Source organism: Salvelinus fontinalis, chromosome 39 (genome assembly GCF_029448725.1).
Source record: "Salvelinus fontinalis isolate EN_2023a chromosome 39, ASM2944872v1, whole genome shotgun sequence".
NCBI classification, from domain to species: Eukaryota; Metazoa; Chordata; class Actinopteri; order Salmoniformes; family Salmonidae; genus Salvelinus; species Salvelinus fontinalis.
The window spans coordinates 9,683,161-9,702,936 of record NC_074703.1 but is presented as its reverse complement, the minus strand read 5'-3'; the positions used below and the strand labels follow the sequence as shown (position 1 = coordinate 9,702,936).

Below are 19,776 nucleotides of genomic sequence, written 5' to 3'. Positions count from 1 at the left end.
CCGTGTGAACGTGTGTGCATACCTGAACGTGTGTACATGTGTGTACATACCTGAACGTGTACGTGTGTGTGCATACCTGAACGTGTGTACATACCTGAACGTGTGTACATGTGTGTATACCTGAACGTGTGTGTGTGTGTGTGTATACCTGAACGTGTGTACGTGTGTGCATACCTGAATGTGTGTGTATACCTGAATGTGTGTGCATACCTGAACGTGTGTGCATACCTGAACGTGTGTACATGTGTGTATACCTGAACGTGTACGTGTGTGTATACCTGAACGTGTACGTGTGTGTGTGTGTATACCTGAACGTGTGTACGTGTGTGCATACCTGAACGTGTGTGTATACCTGAATGTGTGTGCATACCTGAACGTGTGTACGTGTGTGTATACCTGAACGTGCACGTGTGTGTATACCTGAACGTGTACGTGTGTGTGTGTGTATACCTGAACGTTTACATGTGTGTATACCTAACCGGGTGTATGTGTGTGCATACCTGAACGTGTGTGTGTGTGTGTGTGTGTGTGTGTGTGTGTGTGTGTGTGTGTGTGTGTGTGTGTGTGTGTGTGTGTGTGTGTGTGTGTGTGTGTGTGTGTGTGTGTGTGTATACTTGATCGTGTGTGTGTGTGTGTGTGTGTGTGTGTACTTGTGTGTATACCTGAACGTGTGTGTGTGTGTGTGTGTGTGTGTGTGTGTGTACCTGAACGTTTACGTGTGTATACCTAACCGTGTGAACGTGTGTGCATACCTGAACGTGTGTACATGTGTGTATACCTGAACGTGTGTACGTGTGTGCATACCTGAACGTGTGTACATACCTGAACGTGTGTACATACCTGAACGTGTGTGTGTGTGTGTGTGTGTGTGTGTGTGTGTGTGTGTGTGTGTGTGTGTATACCTGAACGTGTGTATGTCTGTCTATACATGAACGTGTGTATGTGTGTGTGGGTATGAGAGGTTGCCACTTCCTGTTCAAGATCCTGATGTATGGCTATAATAACAGCCTACTGTGTTTATGTGATTGGGCGAGGTACAGTACACTTAGACCTACCACTGTATCTTGCTCACAATCTCCTTTACCCTTTCTGAATCCCTGTTTCTTTTACTTTTATAGTCCTAATTCTGTCTCAATACCTTCTCTCCCTCCCCCTCTCAGTTTCCTTTCCTTCCTCTCCTCTCTCTTTCTCTGGCATTAGCCCTGCTATTAGACAGGCTAATGAAAGTCATGCACAGACTGGAGATGCACGAGGATAGAGTACTGTGAACTGCCAATATAATACAGGTCACACACAGAGAGAGACAGCCTTTGATCAAGTAACCCTGTGTTACTCATTCTGCTAGATAATATGTTATGTCATCATTATACTGCATCATAAAGTAGGGAGAGAAGAAACCACCAGAAGAGAGGTTTACAACACTGAGGAGGAATGTCTGTCTGTCTGCCTGTCTGTCTGTCTGTCTGTCTGCCTGTCTGCCTGTCTGTCTGTCTGTCTGTCTGTCTGTCTGTCTGTCTGTCTGTCTGTCGGACGGACAGACAGACAGACAGCTCAGTCTCCTTTTCCGTTGGTCCGTCCGTCCACCCGCCCGCCCGCCCGCCCGCCTGCCTATACACACACCACCCAGACCGCCCAGGCTCTCCTCTGAAAATAACCAATTGAAAAAAGCAGCTCTGGAAAAATGGCACTTCAATTCATTTATATCTACTATTGGGTTGGTTTTATGTAGGGCAGAGTTGTTTTTCTACTTAATTAGCATTCAATTCAAATAAAGGAGTCGCAGCTGTAACAAATGAGCACATCGAGACAGAGAACACAGTAAAACTTTTAAAAGCTTTCGCCTGCTTTCTGGACTTGAGGGGTTTCAACTTGAGAGTGTTTAAAGGAGGAATCAGTTTTCAGTCTGCATCATCACTACAGAGGCCAAGACAGATTTTAATCCTCATTTCCTCCTACACAGTTTGTTACTCATCAGGTAGAATTATTAATTTATTTTTTATTTAGTCAGGGGAAACCCATCAAGACCACGGTCTCATTTTCAGCATAACAATAAAACGATAGAGAAAGGATCACTCTAACAAAACTACAACATTACAACATTACAACAATCTCTTCAGTCACTCAAAACAACTGCGGCTCTCATTCAACACATCTAATACAAGAGTCATAAACTACCCTGGCGGCACCAGGGAATCAAGAGGCAAGGAGTTCTGCGGCCTATCCAACAATGGGGGGCCTTAAAACTGAAAGGGGATCTACCCAGATCGTTACGGACTAGCGGAACCACGAGAGAATCGACCCATCAAACCCAAACAGAGGCTGTTGGCCTTCCTCCCTCTTGTTTGAGTACACACGGTGGTGCTGTGTCATTACCATATTATCCTAACAGTATAGTGGTGACACCTTGAACTCTCCATGCGTGACTTCACCAATAACCATGAGCCTGCGATCAATAACACTAATAAATCCTCTAAACGTTGTCGAAGTGTGTTTTAATGGATACTGACATGATCTCTCTGAGGTCCATACAGAAACAGAGACGGATAAAGACAAATCTGGCAACCCTGGAGTCACGATGATGAGTCCCCGACTCTCGTATTTACCCACAATTGTCTCCTGCGAATAAGGCCTCTCTGCCAACTGGACCTGTTGAGTCTGTAAAAACCTGAACACTTTCTAGTGTTTCTATTGGATCCGGCCTAGAGTTTTAACTGGATTATATTACTGTGTTGTATTAATGGGTATACCTGACTGGGATTTTCCTCATGTCCGATTTGTTTCCATTGCTCCAGTGTTATGTACGGAGTGGTGCACTGGTTGGGCAGGGAATGGGTGTGTGGAATGGTTGTGTTTTGAGTTTGTGAAAGGGATTTAAGTAGTGTTGCAGCTTGTGTGGTACTGTAGTGGTTAGTAGTTTGGGTTAGATGCAGGGTTAGTGCAGTATATAGTATGATAGTACCGTCAGTCTCTCCCTCCCTCCTCATGCTCTTCATACTGATTTCGGCCCGCAGGGTGGTGATCTCCAGCTCGTACTCTTGGGCCGTGGTGCGGAGACGCTGCAGCTCGGCCCTCAGACGACACAGCTCCTCCTGCAGGGAGGCGATGTCGTTCTCCCTCTCCGCTGCTGCCTCCTCCCCCGCCTGCTGCAGCACCAGCACCTCCTCTTGGGCAGACCTCAGCTCCTCCTGCACCTCCCCCAGTTCACTCTCCTTTTCCTCCTCCAGAGAGTCCATCTCCTCCTGGACTGAATGCAGCTGAGCTAGAGGGGGAAGGAAAGGAGAGGAGAGGAGAGGAGAGGAGAGGAGAGGAGAGGAGAGGAGAGGAGAGGAGAGGAGAGGAGAGGAGAGGAGAGGAGAGGAGAGGAGAGGAGAGGAGAGGAGAGGAGAGGAGAGGAGAGGAGAGGAGCAGAGAGATGTTCCTGTCAATCTGTGATTCAGAAAAAAGACAAGCAATGTTGACTTGTACTCTGTCAAGGACCTTTTGTTTCAGGAAGGTCTGGTAAACACTCTAGTGAACATGTCCTGGCTGCAAAGAGCAGACACAAGAGCTGAATGAGCCAGGGGCATGGGGAAGAGAGGGAAGAGGGAGAGAGCAGCAGAGAGGGACAAGGGCATTAGCTCTGGTCTGGGCTCTCTGTCTCTAAAGTAAAACCCCTGGCGCCTCTCCTGTCCTCATTAATCACACACACACACAAACATACAAACAACCACACAAACACACACACACATGCTTGACTTTTGAAGTGAAGGGAGATTGATGTGTTTACACAGACATGGCCAGAGCTGAAGAGACCATGGCTATATGGCTGTGTCTGCAGACCAGCTCTCTTTACACACACTGCACAGAGGAACCACACACCTAGACTTCTTCCTGGACCACAACATTGAGAAGATGTACAGTCTGGGTCTTTCTGGCTCAGACAAACCTACTTACTTACTTAGTTATAGTGTGAGGTATAGTATTGTACTGGACAGAGGCTTGTTCTAGGTTAGGGACAAAAGGAGTCTGGGCTCACCAGAGCAAGAGGGCAAGTCTTGAGCACACACGTGGTTGTACAGTACGTTCACATTCTGCTCTTGAGAACTTTCCTTCTGGGAACATCAATCCCCTCCAGCCTTAATGTTTAGTCATTCAGCCAATCACATGGCTTCTCTCTGACGTCACATGGCATTCTGCCTTGGGGTTGCCATCACGTGGAGTGCACCCTGTACGGAGAGTTCTCTCCCTCTCTCTCTCCTTCTCCCTCACTGTGGATGGGAAACACTGGCGTCGTGTGTGTACAACAGCAGAATAAAAAAGCCAAATGAGCTGAGACAAACTACCCCTACCTCGGCCTGCCCCCCCCCCCCCAGTCTGCATTCCAATAGGAGTCATGTGGTGAGTGTCACTATAAGGGGGGAGTGAGAGAGGAATAAGGAGGGAGTGCTGTGCTCCCTCTCACCCCCCACGCACCCTTCCACTCAGTCACCTACATAACCCCATGTTAATCCAAATACTGAGCCCGGAGACTGAGCATCTTCTCCTAATTAAGTGACATCATGACAAGGCCTCTACGTCGTCTGGAGCCACTGTCCTTCCTGTAACGAATGATGTCTGGTGCACAGAATGAAATAGAACAGAGTAGTAATATATGGATTTCTATGGTCTGGTGTCTCTCTGGTCACGTGACGTCCTTCATACGGTGGCCACCAAGTCTCCTGAGGTTGAGCACCATTGAGATATCAGCCAATCACGGTAGCCATACCAGACCTCTTCCCAAGCAGACACATTCTGTGAATACAGTCTAAGATAGGCTTATCTAGCGTCATTTTGTCAGTCATGTTAGACCATTAGACCATATAACTATGGTGGGACTAAGTCATAAGCGAATAGATATAATGTCATATTCGTGTATGTGTATTGAAACCCTATTGCACTTCTTACATAGAACAGTTTATTGTAGAACGTTTGTTTAAACCCTATAGCACTGTCAGGTGATGGGGATAGTACAAACAGAAAAAAGAGAGAGAAAAGGAGATTGTGTCCAATCCATGTATCTCTTAAAGTTACGTCCTCTCTCCACTATCACAAGGCCCTGCTAGGAGACATTTATCTACAAAAGGTGTGTTTATTGTTAACTTTTCCTTAGCCAATATACTATTTCATGAGACAGTAGGGGAAATGCTGTGCTCATTTATCAGAAGTGGAGAGAGGAGAGGTTGTGTATAAGGGTGTGTGTGTGTGTGCGTGTTTCTGTGTGTGTGTGTGTGTGTGTGTGTGTGTGTGTGTGTGTGTGTGTGTGTGTGTGTGTGCATACGCGCTTGCGTGTGTGTCTACCTTGCAGTCTCTGGATCTGTCTGGTAAAGCTCTCTGCCTGGTGAGCACTGGCCAGACGCTCATCTTCCAACAGACCTGGGAACAGAGGAGAGAGGGAGAGAGGGGAGGAAGAGAAGAAGGGGCGGATATGAGAGGAGGAAATGTACAAGAGGAGGGAGAGAAAGGGGGAGGAGAGGAGGAACAAAGTGACTATGTATACAGTCAATGTGGTGTATGTGAGTCAGCAGAATGGACCATGGGGGAGCTGGGGTCAGGGACAACTGGCACAAGAAGCATGACAGCTGAGCAGTAGGACCTCCCAACCCCCTCACGACCCAGCTGTGATGTCACAGTGAACTAAACACCCAGCATGCAATCATGGCTACACACAGGCACACAGTTCCACACACTAACACAAATACAGTCACACACACACACACACACACACACACACACACACACACACACAAATACAGTCACACACACACACACACACACACACACATAGCAACTCACCCTGTAGCTCCATGAAGCTCTCTTCATGTCGTTGAGACACATCCCTGGCCTCCTCCAGCTCCAACACCAGCTGCAGCACCTGGGACCTCAACTCCTCCAAGTCATCCTCCTCTAACATTCCTCCTTCCTCCTCCTCGTCCTCCTCCACTTTCACCTCCTTCTCCTCTCCTTGCTCCTCCTGCTGGCCCTTCTCTCCGTTCCCCACCCCCACCTCCTTCTCTTTCTCCTCCTTCTCATCGTTCTCCTCCAGGGACTCTCTCTCTTTGGCCGTCAGCTTGTCCACAATGCCAGGCCTCTCCACCTTCAGGTCACATATGTCATCTAGAGAGAGAGGGATGGGGGGAAAGAGAGATAAAAATAGATAGAAAATTACTACCTCTGTAAACAGCTTAGTCTGTAAACTCCTTTCATACAGAGGTCTGTATTGACCTACAAAGTGGTAGCAGTACTTCTTAACTCTTTGACCCTGCTTCATAGGATACCTCCTGATGTCTGAAAGCTGAGAGGCAGCTGTGGTTCGCCTGTCTAGGCTTTGAGTCTCTTACCCCAACCCCTTGACCCCCAGCCCCCCCTCCACCTGCTGCCTCATCCCCTGGTTTGATCCTCACCTGGTTTCCACAGAGAACCCCCCCCCCCCCCCAATAGACTTCACTCACACACTCATTCTTGCCCACACAGTCCACTGCTTGATAGTGCTGTCCTCAGACCAAGCAGAAGGCCGCTGAGCAACTTTTAAAGTAGTGTTACCTGTTCTACAGAGCCATCTAGTGGGAAAACAGAGGAACATTCAGAGAAACTCAGAGGAAATCAATACTCTCTCTGGAGCTATATGTGTCTCTTTAGAATGTATCTTTAGATACTCTTGAGTCATTGCTTATGCAGCATATGAGGTGGACTCCACTTGTCCTTTTCACATCTTTCGTTCTCGCCTATTGTCATCAGGACCCAGAGTGAGGGACATCCAAAAATAAAACCTCTCTCACCTCCCCCCTTCTTACCTCCTTGCTCCCCTCTCCCTCACCCTCATCCTCTTCACCTTTCTCTCTCCACCTCTCCCCTCCAATTCCTCACTTCCCCTCTATAAAAATATCTCTCTCTCTTTACCTCTCTCTTTCTGGCTCTCTCTCTTTTCCCTTCCATCTCTCATTATTTCTTCTATCTCTCTGCGCTATCTCTCTCTCTTAGCCCTTCCATCTCTCATTCTTTCTTCTATCTCTCTGCGCTATCTCTCTCTTAGCCCTTCCATCTCTCATTCTTTCTTCTATCTCTCTGCGCTATCTCTCTCTCTTAGCCCTTCCATCTCTCATTCTTTCTTCTATCTCTCTGCGCTATCTCTCTCTCTTAGCCCTTCCATCTCTCATTCTTTCTTCTATCTCTCTGCGCTATCTCTCTCTCTTAGCCCTTCCATCTCTCATTCTTTCTTCTATCTCTCTGCGCTCTCTCTCTCTTAGCCCTTCCATCTCTCATTCTTTCTTCTATCTCTCTGCGCTATCTCTCTCTCTTAGCCCCTCCATCTCCCATTCTTTCTTCTATCTCTCTGCGCTATCTCTCTCTCTTAGCCCCTCCATCTCTCATTCTTTCTTCTATCTCTCTGCGCTATCTCTCTCTCTTTGCCCTTCCATCTCTCATTCTTTCTTCTATCTCTCTGCGCTCTCTCTCTCTCTTTGCCCTTCCATCTCTCATTCTTTCTTCTATCTCTCTACGCTATCTCTCTCTCTTTCTGCTCACTCTCTCCCCTCTCCCTCTATCCATCATTCTGCTCTCTCTCAGGCATGGGGAACAACATACCAAACATCTCTTCTGATGTCAGTGATGCTGAAAGGAGGTGATGCGTGTGCGTCTGCTGCAGTCTCCTAAGTGCGTCACCACTGCTCAGACGGACTCTCACACACAGAGAGATGAAACATGATGGGTTAGAGAGAGTGTAACCTTCCATTCCTAAGACATGAGGCTGAGGTCTCATTTACTAGCTGTGTATGCATGTGGGTGTGTGTTATTGGCCAATTAACTGGAACACACAGAGTTCTGGTAAAGCCATTGGCTGACCATAGTTCCAGTAAAATCAATCAATATTCTAGTGAAAACATGTGTGTGTGTGTGTGTGTGTGTGTGTGTGTGTGTGTGTGTGTGTGTGTGTGTGTGTGTGTGTGTGTGTGTGTGTGTGTGTGTGTGTGTGTGTGTGTGTGTACCTGAGAGTACACCAAATGTTTCCCGTTGGATTGAAAATATATAAATAATGCAGACAGCACAACAAGGCAACACCTGTTTACTAACAAACAGTCAACAACAGGTTAGAATCAGATGAACACACACACACACACACACACACACACACACACACACCACACACACACACACAGCCCAGTGAAGATGACTCACAGTAGATGAGTCTACTGGTGAATATGAATAACTCACAACTGAAAGGAGGAGGCTATCTATTAGATAATGTGCAGTCTACCTCCTACCTCCAACCATAGGCTAGTACCTCCAACACACAGACACTGACCTCTCCCTCTCCCAAACAGACATACACACAGACAGACACACACACACACACTATTTCATAGCCGATCTCTCCATGGTACACACACCCATCCAGAGGGCTAATGTCCTGCGGCTGACAGTGGCACGTCAAAGAGCTCAATACTCTGGCGAACATCTTACTTTTATTTAAAATGAACACCAAAACCCAACAAAATACAAAACAAACATAAAGTTCTGCAGGCTATACAGCAACTAACAAAATCAGGATCCCACAACCTAAGGTGGGAAAAAAGGCTGCCTAATATGATCCCCAATCAGAGACAACGATAGACAGCTGCCTCTGATTGGGAACCATACCAGGCCAAACAAAGAAATAGGAAAACTAGATTGCCCACCCAAATCACACCCTGACCTAACCACATAGAGAAATAGAAAGGCTCTCTAAGGTCAGGGCGTGACACCAGATCTACTCAAATAAACGACACAACACACTTATAAAACATTAGCCTGGGAGAAAGAAACTCAGACTTCTTTTTTTTTAAACAGCATAACAATTATCATCAGGGCACAATTATGGAAGTATATCTGGAGGCCCTGGTTTAGTCTGGATTTAACAGTGATGCCTAAAAGCTAGCAAGACAAATCCATGTTTAATCAAATGTAATGAGTTGTCGAAGGGAGACGAGACCGGAGTAAACAACACATCTGGAACACAGCACTGTGAGGGAAACGCATGAAATCAAAGATGGTTAAGTTAAAACTATAGTGCCTTCCGGAAGTATTTATACCCCTTGACGTATTCCACATGTTGTTGTGTTACAGCCTGAATTCAAAATGGATTCAATAAATTGCTTTTCTCACCCATCCACACACAAGACCCTATAATGACAAAGTGAACACATGTTTTTAGAAATGTGAGACATTTTTTGAAAATGAAATACAGAAATATCTAATTTACATAAGTATTCACACCCATGAGTCAATGCATGTTATGATCACCTTTATTTATTTATTTATTTCAAAGCCTGATTACAGCTTTGAGTCTTTCTGTGTAAGTCTGTAAGAGCTTTGCACACTTGGATTGTACAACATTTGCACATTATTCTTTTTTAAATTCTTTAAAGCTCTGTCAAGTCTGCTGTTGATCATTGCTAGACAGAAATTTTCAAGTCTTGCCATAGATTTTCAAGGTGATTTAAGTCAGAACTATAACTAGGCCACTCAGGAACATTCAATGCGTCTTGGTAAGCAACTCCAGTGAATGTCTCCAAGTTTCTGTTGAAAGCAGGATTTTGCTGTTTATTTTTATCCCCCAAAAAACTCCCTAGTCCTTGACAATGACAAGTATACCCATAACATGATGCTGCCACCACCAGGCTTGAAAATATGGAGAGTGGTACTCAGTGATGTGTTGGATTTGCTTCAAAACATAACGCTTTGTATTCAGGACATAAAGTTCATTTCTTTACCACATTTTCTGCAGTTTTACTTTAGTGCCTTATTGCAAACAGGATGCATGTTTTGGAATATTTTTATTCTCTACAGGCGTTCTTCTTTTCACTCTGTCATTTATGTTAGTGTATTGATACACCATCTAAAGTGTAATGCAGAACTTCACCATGCTAAAAGGGATAGTTAATGTCTTCTATTTTTTTTTCCATCTACCAATAGGTGCCCTTCTTTGCGAGGCATTGGAAACTTCCTTGATCTTTGTGGTTGAATCTGTGTTTGAAATTCACTGCTCGACTGAGGGACCTGACAGATAATTGTATGTGTGGGGTACAGAGATGAGGTAGTCATTCAAAAATCTTATTAAACACATTTTTTTACTCCTGAACGTATTTAGGCTTGTCATAACAAATAGGTTGAAGACCTAATGACTCAAGCCATTTCAGCTTTCATTTTTATTAATTTGTAAAAAACAATATCAAAAACATAATTCCACTTTGACATTATGGGGTATTGTGTGTAGGCCAGTGACAAAATCTAAGGGGGTGTGAATACTTTCTGAAGGCACTGTACCTCTAAACTACGTCAGAGAAAGGCCTGACGTGGTGAAGGAAAGTCATGAAGAGATTGTCATGTGGGATCTGGTCAGGTTATGTGGTTTGAGATGTTATGTCATATCTATGTCAGCACTATGCAGGCCTTACAACAGGCCATTTCAAATATGGTTAAGTGACATTTTCAAGGTCATTTAAGCTGTTCCCTCCTCTCTTCCCCCTCCTCCTCCTCCCCTCCTTCCTTCTCTCTGTAATCAACTCTGCGCCCCAACATTCTTCTGGTCTGCCACAGGACTGACTGATTGGTCAGGGCTTCTGGCAGGCAACCAATGATGCCCCTACTACAACAGCATCACTGTCACAGGGATCATTCAATAATCACTCATCATCGCTGTCTGATCCTTCCCTCTCGCCCCTCTCTCTATCCATCTCTTTCGCTACTCCTTCTTCCTCGCCTAACCTTCTCTCGCTCTGTTCTCCCTCTCTCTTTCCATATCATCTCTCTTTGCCTCCCTCTCTCCCTCTTCTTCAGCTAGCCCTCCCTTGCACTCTCTCTTTATTTCTCTCTCGCTGTCTCTCTCCCTCTGCCATCTCTCCCTCTTCATCTCTCTCTCACAGAAACACAATACTCATTCTAAATAAGGGTTTGACATCGAAATGCTCTTGACAAGATGAGCTAGACGTGTCTCTCTCTTCTCTCTGACTGAGAAGCCACAGTTAGAACAGAGGACAAAGTCCAGAGCCCAAATAACAACCATAACCACAATTATCTTCCTTCGGCACAACTGTACCCGTAAATAATGACCCTCCCTCCCTCCCACCACTTAAAATCCCAGACCTGTCCCTCTTTGTGTCCACATGACGACGGGACAATCACAGTGGCTGGTGGTTTGGAGGTGAGGGGATGGGGATGAGGGGCTGCGATGGCAGAATGAGTCATACCTCGACACTGCGTCAGAAAACAGCACCTTGGTAACCATGGCCACACTCTTCTCAGCAAACACACACCTTTTCACATAGCACACACACAGTATGCTACACATACGCATCCTATCACACACAAAGCAGCTTATTTATGCAGTCAAGGAGATACACCCCCTTTAGAATACACATGAGGAGAATGCAGTTTTACACACTTGATCCCATCACCGCACTGTTATATTAACTCTGGGTTTATGGCTACAGACAATTTTATTGCAGGGTATGCAGGGAAACAGAACTAGAGTAATCTTACAGGTATAGTAGGTAAATAAGCTAATGAAACAATAACTGGGAGTCAGAGCAGGAGTAATGTCATCTCCTAACCGGGGATAGGGACGACGGGTGACGACGGGTGATAAGGGACATGAATGCAAAAGAGCAGTAAAAACCATGACACCAATCACAGAGTTTGAGACATACAGACTTACCGACGGCTAGGATTCCAGCACACACGCACATACAAACACACCCTGCAGCCTCCTTAGCATGCAGATACCTGAAGTCACTGTTCTCTGGTGTGTGACGCTGATGATTCAGCTACAATTCACTTGTCTGAATAGCACCAAAGCACTTAGCGCTTTGGTTCCAACCTGAATCCACTCAAAGTAAAGCAATAAAAAAAAGACGTGACTTTCTCTTTCTCTGTTCTGACCACTGCAACACCCTCTCCAATATACTGTAAATTGCCCTGATACAGAGGAATTCAACCCAACATAAATTGACTTAATCTAGCAGTAAATTAGCCTGCCTTGAAGCGGCACCTTTTTTACAAAGGCACGCAGGGCAGCTCTCTTAGCCTGTATAAAGAGTGATGTACTGCAGGTTAGTGTGTGTGCAATCTCTCACTCACTGGAAATAAACAGGCAGTGTTACAGCCGCCTCTAAAAGGCGGATATGTATAGAAAGTTTCACCACTGTGGCTGCGGCTATAATGGCACCCTATTCCCTATAGACAGTAGTACACTACTTTTGACCAGTGCACTATAGGGGAAAAGGGTACCATTTAGAATCAGACTATCAATAGAAAGTCAATAGGAGTGAAGCGTAACCATGGCATGCCTGTCAATAAATATTAGTGACAGCCTAGGCTAAAATAGACTGCTGGGATATGGGCCGCTGGGCTGGGGGGGTGACAAACTATGACCCCCTCCAGCATGTCTAGTCACACTCTATCCTTTCTCTCTCTCACTTGCCCATTCATACTATTTCTGATGGATTAAGGTAAAGTGAATTAAAGATGGATACGTTTTTCAGTCCTTTTTCCTAATCTATACATCTGTAAGTCTCTCTTGCTTTCCATTTTTGTATTTCTGTCTCTTTCGCCCTCTCTAATAATCTGTTCATCTCTCTTTCTTCAGCATCTTTCTCTTTCTGCCTCTCCCTGACAAAGGCAGTAATGACCAGACACATTACCTCTCCACAGCCCTGATCACTCCTGACAAGTACCATCAACACACTGTCAACACAGTACACACATCCCCTCAGGAGCACTCACGCAAACACACACACACACACACACACACACACACACACACAGACGAACATACACACACCTAGAGAGAAAGAGAAACAGATAGCGCTGCTCTGTGGCACAGCTGACACAGTGAAATGAAAAGGAATCTCCATACACTCATGATCAATGCATCATTTTCAATTTATTAGGCCGAGCTGTCGGTCTTCAGATCTTCATCCGAGAATACAAAAACACAATGACAGAGGCCGAGCTCATACAAAAAACACAATGACAGAGGCCGAGCTCATACAAAAAACACAATGACAGAGGCCGAGCTCATACAAAAAACACAATGACAGAGGCCGAACTCATACAAAAAACACAATGACAGAGGCCGAACTCATACAAAAAACACAATGACAGAGGCCGAACTCATACAAAAAACACAATGACAGAGGCCGAGCTCATACAAAAAACACAATGACAGAGGCCGAGCTCATACAAAAAACACAATGACAGAGGCCGAACTCATACAAAAAACACAATGACAGAGGCCGAGCTCATACAAAAAACACAATGACAGAGGCCGAACTCATACAAAAAACACAATGACAGAGGCCGAGCTCATACAAAAAACACAATGACAGAGGCCGAACTCATACAAAAAACACAATGACAGAGGCCGAACTCATACAAAAAACACAATGACAGAGGCCGAACTCATACAAAAAACACAATGACAGAGGCCGAACTCATACAAAAAACACAATGACAGAGGCCGAACTCATACAAAAAACACAATGACAGAGGCCGAACATAGGAAACGTGTGCCAATGCAATCAGACATGTTGCGCAACAGTAATAAAAGCGCCAGGAGGCACATCAGTATTCAATTATCTCAGAAAAGTGTGACTTGATCAAGACAGTATATATTATAATTTTTACCAGTATTTTTTTTTCTCTCATTATTTGAACATGAGGGTCATGCTTTAATATGTTTCCCCCTAACCCCTGGCTTTATGTGGTTCCTGTAATTTATGACGGTTCTTTAACCCAATTCCCGCTTACATGTTCCCATAGGCCCACCTCTTTAGCTTTTTTAATTTAGTTTGAGGCCTTTCTTGGTCTTTACAACTGTTTCTAGGCAATTTGAAATGTTTATGCATTATGTAAAAATGTAGTAAAACATTTTTAAATTATGTCAAAACTATACTGAATCCCAAAACTACATATACTATCTCAATCAAGTCACACTTTTCTGACTACTGATTGTAGTCAGAAAAAAAAAATTTGACTACTGATTGCCTTGTACGCAGGTGTTGCGCATCATGTCTGATTGCCTTGTACGCAGGTGTTGCGCATCATGTCTAATTGCATTGGCGCAGGTTGCCTGTATGTGGCCTCTGTCATTTTTGGATGCTCTGATTCCTTTTATTTTCAGTGTTGCTCTTTATCTCCTGCAACTCAGCAAGTCAGGTGTGCCACAGAGCCACTCAAGATTCTACAGCAGAGCCAGTAAAAAGAGAGAAAGGATGAAAAGAATGAGTGACAGAGAATCAGAAAAGTCCAGTCACCTCTGTAACCTGTCTTTCGCCCCGGGCCAACACCTGCACTGATTACTATTTTGTTTTGCTGCTTCGCAGACCAAGGACAGGGTGCTTGTTTGCCTTTATCACCCCCCCCCCTAGCGATTGGATACCACGAAAATTGGGGGGAAAATGGGATAAAAAAATAAAATAAAAAAAGAAAGGCCTGCTCGCTGAAGTGTTTTAGGGAGCGTTTGACTGTGATAAGGGATGGTCGTTTGACCGCAGACCCATTACGGATGCAGGCAATGAGGCAGTGATTGCTGAGATCCTGGTTGAAGACAGCAGAGGTGTATTTAGAGGGCAAGTTGGTCAGGATGATATCTAAGAGGGTACCCATGGTTACGGATTTAGGGTTGTACCTGGTAGGTTCCTCGATAATTTGTGTGAGATTGAGGGCATCTAGCTTAGATTGTAGGACGGCCGGGGTGTTAAGCATATCCCAGTTTAGGTCACCTAACAGTACAAACTCTAAAGATAGAAGGGGGGCAATTAATTTGCATATGGTGTCCAGGGCAAAGCTGGGGGATGAGGGGGTCTATAACAAGTGACAACGGTGAGAAATTTGTTTCTGGAAAGATGGATTTTTAAAAGTAGAAGATCAAATTGTTTGGGCAAAGACCTGGATAGTATGACAGAACTCTGCAGGCTATCTCTACAGTAGATTGCAACTCCACCCCTTTGGCAGTTCTATCTTGTTGGAAAATGTTGTAGTTGGGGATGGACATTTCAGGATTTTTGGTGGCCTTCCTAAGCCAGGATTCATACACGGCTCGGACATCAGGGTTGGCGGAGTGTGCTAAAGCAGTGAATAAAACAAAATTAGGGAAGAGGCTTCTGATGTTAACATGCATGAAACCAAGGCTTTTACGGTTACAGAAGTCAACAAATGAGAGCGGCTGGGGAATGGGAGTGGTGCTGGGGGCTACAGGGCCTGGGTTAACCTCTACATCCCCAGAGGAACAGAGGAGGAGAAGAATAAGGGTATGGCTAAAGGATATAAGAACTGGTCGTCTAGTGAGTTCGGAACAGAGAGTAAAAGGAGCAGATTTCTGTGCTTGGAAGAATAGATTCAAGGCATAATATACAGACAAGGGTATGGTAGGATGTGAGTACAGTTGAGGTAAACCTAGCCATTGAGTGACGATGAGAGAGGTTTTGTCTCTAGAGGCACCAGTTAAGTCAGGTGAGGTCACCGCATGTGTGGGGGGTGTGACAAAAGGGCTATCTAAGGCATATTGGGCAGGGCAGGGGGCTCTACAGTGAAATAAGACAATAATCACTAACCAAAACAGCAATAGACAAGGCATATTGACATTAGGGAGTGGCATGTGTAGCCGAGTGATCATAGGGTCCAATGAGTAGCAATAGGTGAGTCAGGGAGCCGATTCAAGTAGTCACTACCACGCTAGGCGAGTTGGAGACACAGCGATTCAGACAGCTAGCGGGCCGGGACTAGCAGATGGGCCTTCGGCGTCATCGCAACAGAAGGGCCTGTTGAAACCACCTCGGACTATTACGTCGGGCAGACCAGTCGTGATGAATTGGCGAGGCTCCATGTCGACAGTAAAGGGTCCAGGCCGATTGGCAAAAGAGGTATTGTAGCCCAATAATTAGCTGGTGGACCTCTTCGGCTAGCCGGGAGTGGGGCTAGCTCGAGGCTAGCACAAGGCTAACTGGTGCTTGCTTTGGGACAGAGACGTCAGCCAGGAGTAGCCACTCAGATTGCAGCTAGCTAGCTGCGATGATCCGGTGTAAAGGTTCAGAGCTTGCGGTAGGAATCTGGAGATATGGTAGAGAAAAAGCAGTCCGATATTGTTCTGGGTTTATATCGCGCTGTGCAGACTGGCAGGTATTGACCGAGCTGAGGCTGGCTGGCTGGTGTCCTAGTTGACAGTGAAAGACCGCTAGCAGTGGCTAACTGACTACTAGCTTGTAGCTAGTAGCTAGTCAGCTAGTAGTCACACACACACACACCACACACAGCACCCCAGCCTTGATGAGAAAAGGCAGTAGATCGTAAGCCAGAGGAGAGCAGTGCTGGAATATCAATAGGCCTGCATCAGTTCTGTGAAGACATCTCTCTTTCCTTCACTTCCTCCATGCCTCACCTCCTCTGGTTCTTTGCCTCTTCCCTTTCTTTCTCTCTGGCCAGATCAGACGTCATCACTGTGGCAGTGGTATTTATAATTAATGTTTGATAGAGCTGTAATGAGTATTTCATATGAGATGGAGAGAGGAGATGAAGCCAGCAATATGATGAGAGAGAATGAAAGCAAGAGGAGAAAAAAACAGCGAAACAGTTGAAGAAGGGAGAAAGACTGATGGCAATTTTAGAGTAAAAAAGGATGAAGCAGAGGAGAGAGAAGATAGGCGAGAGAAGATAGGAGAGAGAAGATAGGCAAGAGAAGATAGGAGTAAAATGGAATGAACAGAGTCAAAAAGTAGGAAAAGTTGAGGACATAAATCAAAGCCTGAACCAGACTAGACTAATCACCAGTATTAATGTTTACCCGTTTATAAACCCAAATCAATTTGTTTTCCTTCTGTATGAGGGAAGGGAGATCAATATGAGGAAAATATGTCCTATCAGAGCACCCCTGTCTCTGTGATTTACTAGATTATGAATACACACACACACAAACAAACGCACACAGAGCGAGGGCTTATAAAATCCATATGACTAACCTGACTACACACAGGCCCAGAGCAGAGGGGATATGATATACTGTAAGATGATGAAAATGGAGGAGGACGAAGGGCATTGGGACATAATGTTATCGATTTGACTCTCTCTCCCTCTCTCTCCTCTACTTCTATCATTCATATCCTAATCTTCTACTAACACACTAAGGTAACAGCCCCCTCACACTCACACACACAAAGATGACATCCCACACACTGAAGTCCTACACACACTGTCAATGTCTAGTAGCACCGCATAGACACAATGCAGTCTTCTTGGGCACAGTCTCATGGTCCCATTTGGAGAAAACACACACACACATACACCATAAACTACAGTTATGTGCAAAATCCTCACTTAACTCGCATCCCCCCATTCCAATGAGCCCATCCATCTTTTGTGTTGACGTCGCTCCCTCAAGGACAAAACATCCCATTCAGAAGAGAAACCATGACAGGAATCGAGCCACGTTATGAATTCACATTCTCACCGAGACAAATATGTAGCTTATGTCAGCCGAGATCTTTCATAAGGATTGACACACACGCACCTGTTAGAATACATTTTATTTTATATGACCATACATGGGCAGTCCACACTCACGAGCCCTTTAGGAGATGGCTGCTGTCTGGTTAGTATAGAGCAGGGGTACTCAAATACTATTTGAGAAGGTCCAGACGGATATTGTAATTTATCGGTGTAGTAACAAACCCCCACCAAGCAATCCAATGCGACCCCAAACTGTTCACACCCCTCTTGTTGGTGGAGAAAATGTTGCAGTTTTAAAGCTAAGTTCCTGCAATTCTACACATTTTGCCATCTTATGTGTGTTTATACAATGATACGCTACATGACCAGAAATATGTGGACACCTGCTGGTCGAACATCCCATTCCAAAATCACGGCCATTAATATGGAGTTGGTCCCCGCTTTGCTGCTGGGAAGACTTTCCACTAAATGTTGGAACATTGTTGCGGGGACTTGCTTCCATTCAGCCACAAGAACATTAGTGAGGTCGGGCACTGATGTTGGGCGATTAGGCCTGGCTCGCAGTCCAATTCATCTCAAAGGTGTTCGATGGAGTTGAGGTCAAGGCTCTGTGCAGGCCAGTCAAGTTCTTCCAAACCAATCTCGACAAACCACTTCTGTATGGACCTCGCTTTGTTGCCAAAGGCATTGTCATGACTGAAACAGGAAAGGGCCTGCCCCAAACTGTTGCCACAAAGTTGGAAGCACAGAATCATCTAGAATGTCATTGTATGCTGTAGCGTTAAGATTTCCCTTCACTGGAACTAAGAGGCTTAGCCCGAATCATGAAAAACAGCTCCAGACCATTATCCCTCCTCCACCAAACTTTACAGTTGGCACTATGCATTGGGGCAGGTAGTATTCTTCGTCCGTCGGACTGCCAGATGGAAGAATGATTCATCCCACCAGAGAACGCGTTTCCACTGCTCCAGAGTCCAATGGCGGCGACCTTTACACCACACCAGCCAAAGCTGGGGGCTCAGCCATGGAAACCCATTTCATGAAGCTCCCGACGAACAGTTCTTGTGCTGACATTGCTTCCAGAGGCAGTTTGAAACTCGGTAGTGAGTGTTGCAACTAAGGACAGACTCGGTGGTCCCGTCCTGTGAGCTTGTGTGGCCTACCAGTTCTCGGCTGAGCCGTTGTTCCTCCTAGCCATTTCCACTTCACAATAACAGCACTTACAGTTGACCAGGGCAGCTCTGGCAGTGTAGAAATTTGACGAACTGACTTGTTGGAAAGATGGCATCCCATGACAGTGCCACGTTGAAAGTCACTAAGCTCTTCCGTAAGGCCAATCAGCTGCCAATGTTTGTCTATGGAGATTGCATGGCTGTGTGCTCGATTTTATACACCTGTTAGCAATGGGGTGTCCACATACTTTTGTATATATATATATATAGTGTACCTGAGTGACACAACAAAATCAAATGGGGGCCTCCTGTTGGTTGAGGCCCCCATGGGCACATAATCTGGCCATGGTAACTACAACAGTTAGATAGCTGGTTAGTTAGCCTTACATACCTACCTAGCTAACATGGGCTGGTAGTTGATCAACTGGAAATTCCTGACAGGTTATAAATAGCTCTCTAAGGTATGTCAGTGAATGACATAACAAGAGGGAATCTGCCCATGCACTACCAAATTTCAAAATTGCACCTTGTGAATTCTACTATTACAACTCTCAACAGCATTAAATTGAAAGCACGACTGAGATCAATCAGGACCTGAGGTCCGTATTGATCCCTTTCTGGGTCTGGGTGTAGACCACGGTCTGCCTATTGAGTATGGCTGGTATAGAGAAACTAAAACAAATCAATTATTAACAACTTTTGCTGAAATCTGCTGAAAGCTAAAACTCTACATGTCAAAAACAAAAAAAAGCTCTTAAATTGTCCTGCTGTGACCTACTACCATTGAACAGGACTCCCTAAAAACACACATCTTCAATACCGCTACAACCGGACGTGATTTTTCGTAGCAGGTTAGGAGAGCATTTTCCCTAACCCTTACCCTTTTCCTAACCTTAACTGTCCTAACCTGTTTTGTAATTCTCCTAACCTGCTGTGAAATTCTAATCTGCTATGAAAAAGTCACTTCCGGTGGAAGCTGTATCGAAATGGCTGTTTTTTAGGGAATCTTACCATCGAACCACCAAGTTTATTTCACATTTTGTTTTCAGCAACAACTATAACATTGTCACAAACAAATGTAACTTTTCATGCAAATAATTATTCTTTGCAT

At 45.1% G+C, this 19,776-nt stretch overlaps 1 protein-coding gene across 3 annotated transcripts in view; it reads right to left on the bottom strand.

Annotated features, from left to right (window-relative positions):
- Positions 1 to 19,776, bottom strand: part of LOC129838932 (coiled-coil domain-containing protein 136-like) — a 44,095-nt gene that overhangs the window by 13,208 nt on the left and 11,111 nt on the right. For all 3 annotated transcript variants that reach the window (XR_008756935.1, XM_055906201.1, XM_055906202.1), the window contains 3 exons: positions 5,812 to 6,132; positions 5,317 to 5,391; positions 2,960 to 3,259 (listed from right to left, as the gene is read on the bottom strand). Coding sequence is in view for 2 of the 3 variants with exons in the window: in XM_055906201.1 (XP_055762176.1) it covers positions 2,960 to 3,259; positions 5,317 to 5,391; positions 5,812 to 6,132 (696 nt within the window). In the remaining variant the exon portion in view is untranslated. The remainder of the gene's footprint in view (positions 1 to 2,959; positions 3,260 to 5,316; positions 5,392 to 5,811; positions 6,133 to 19,776) is intronic.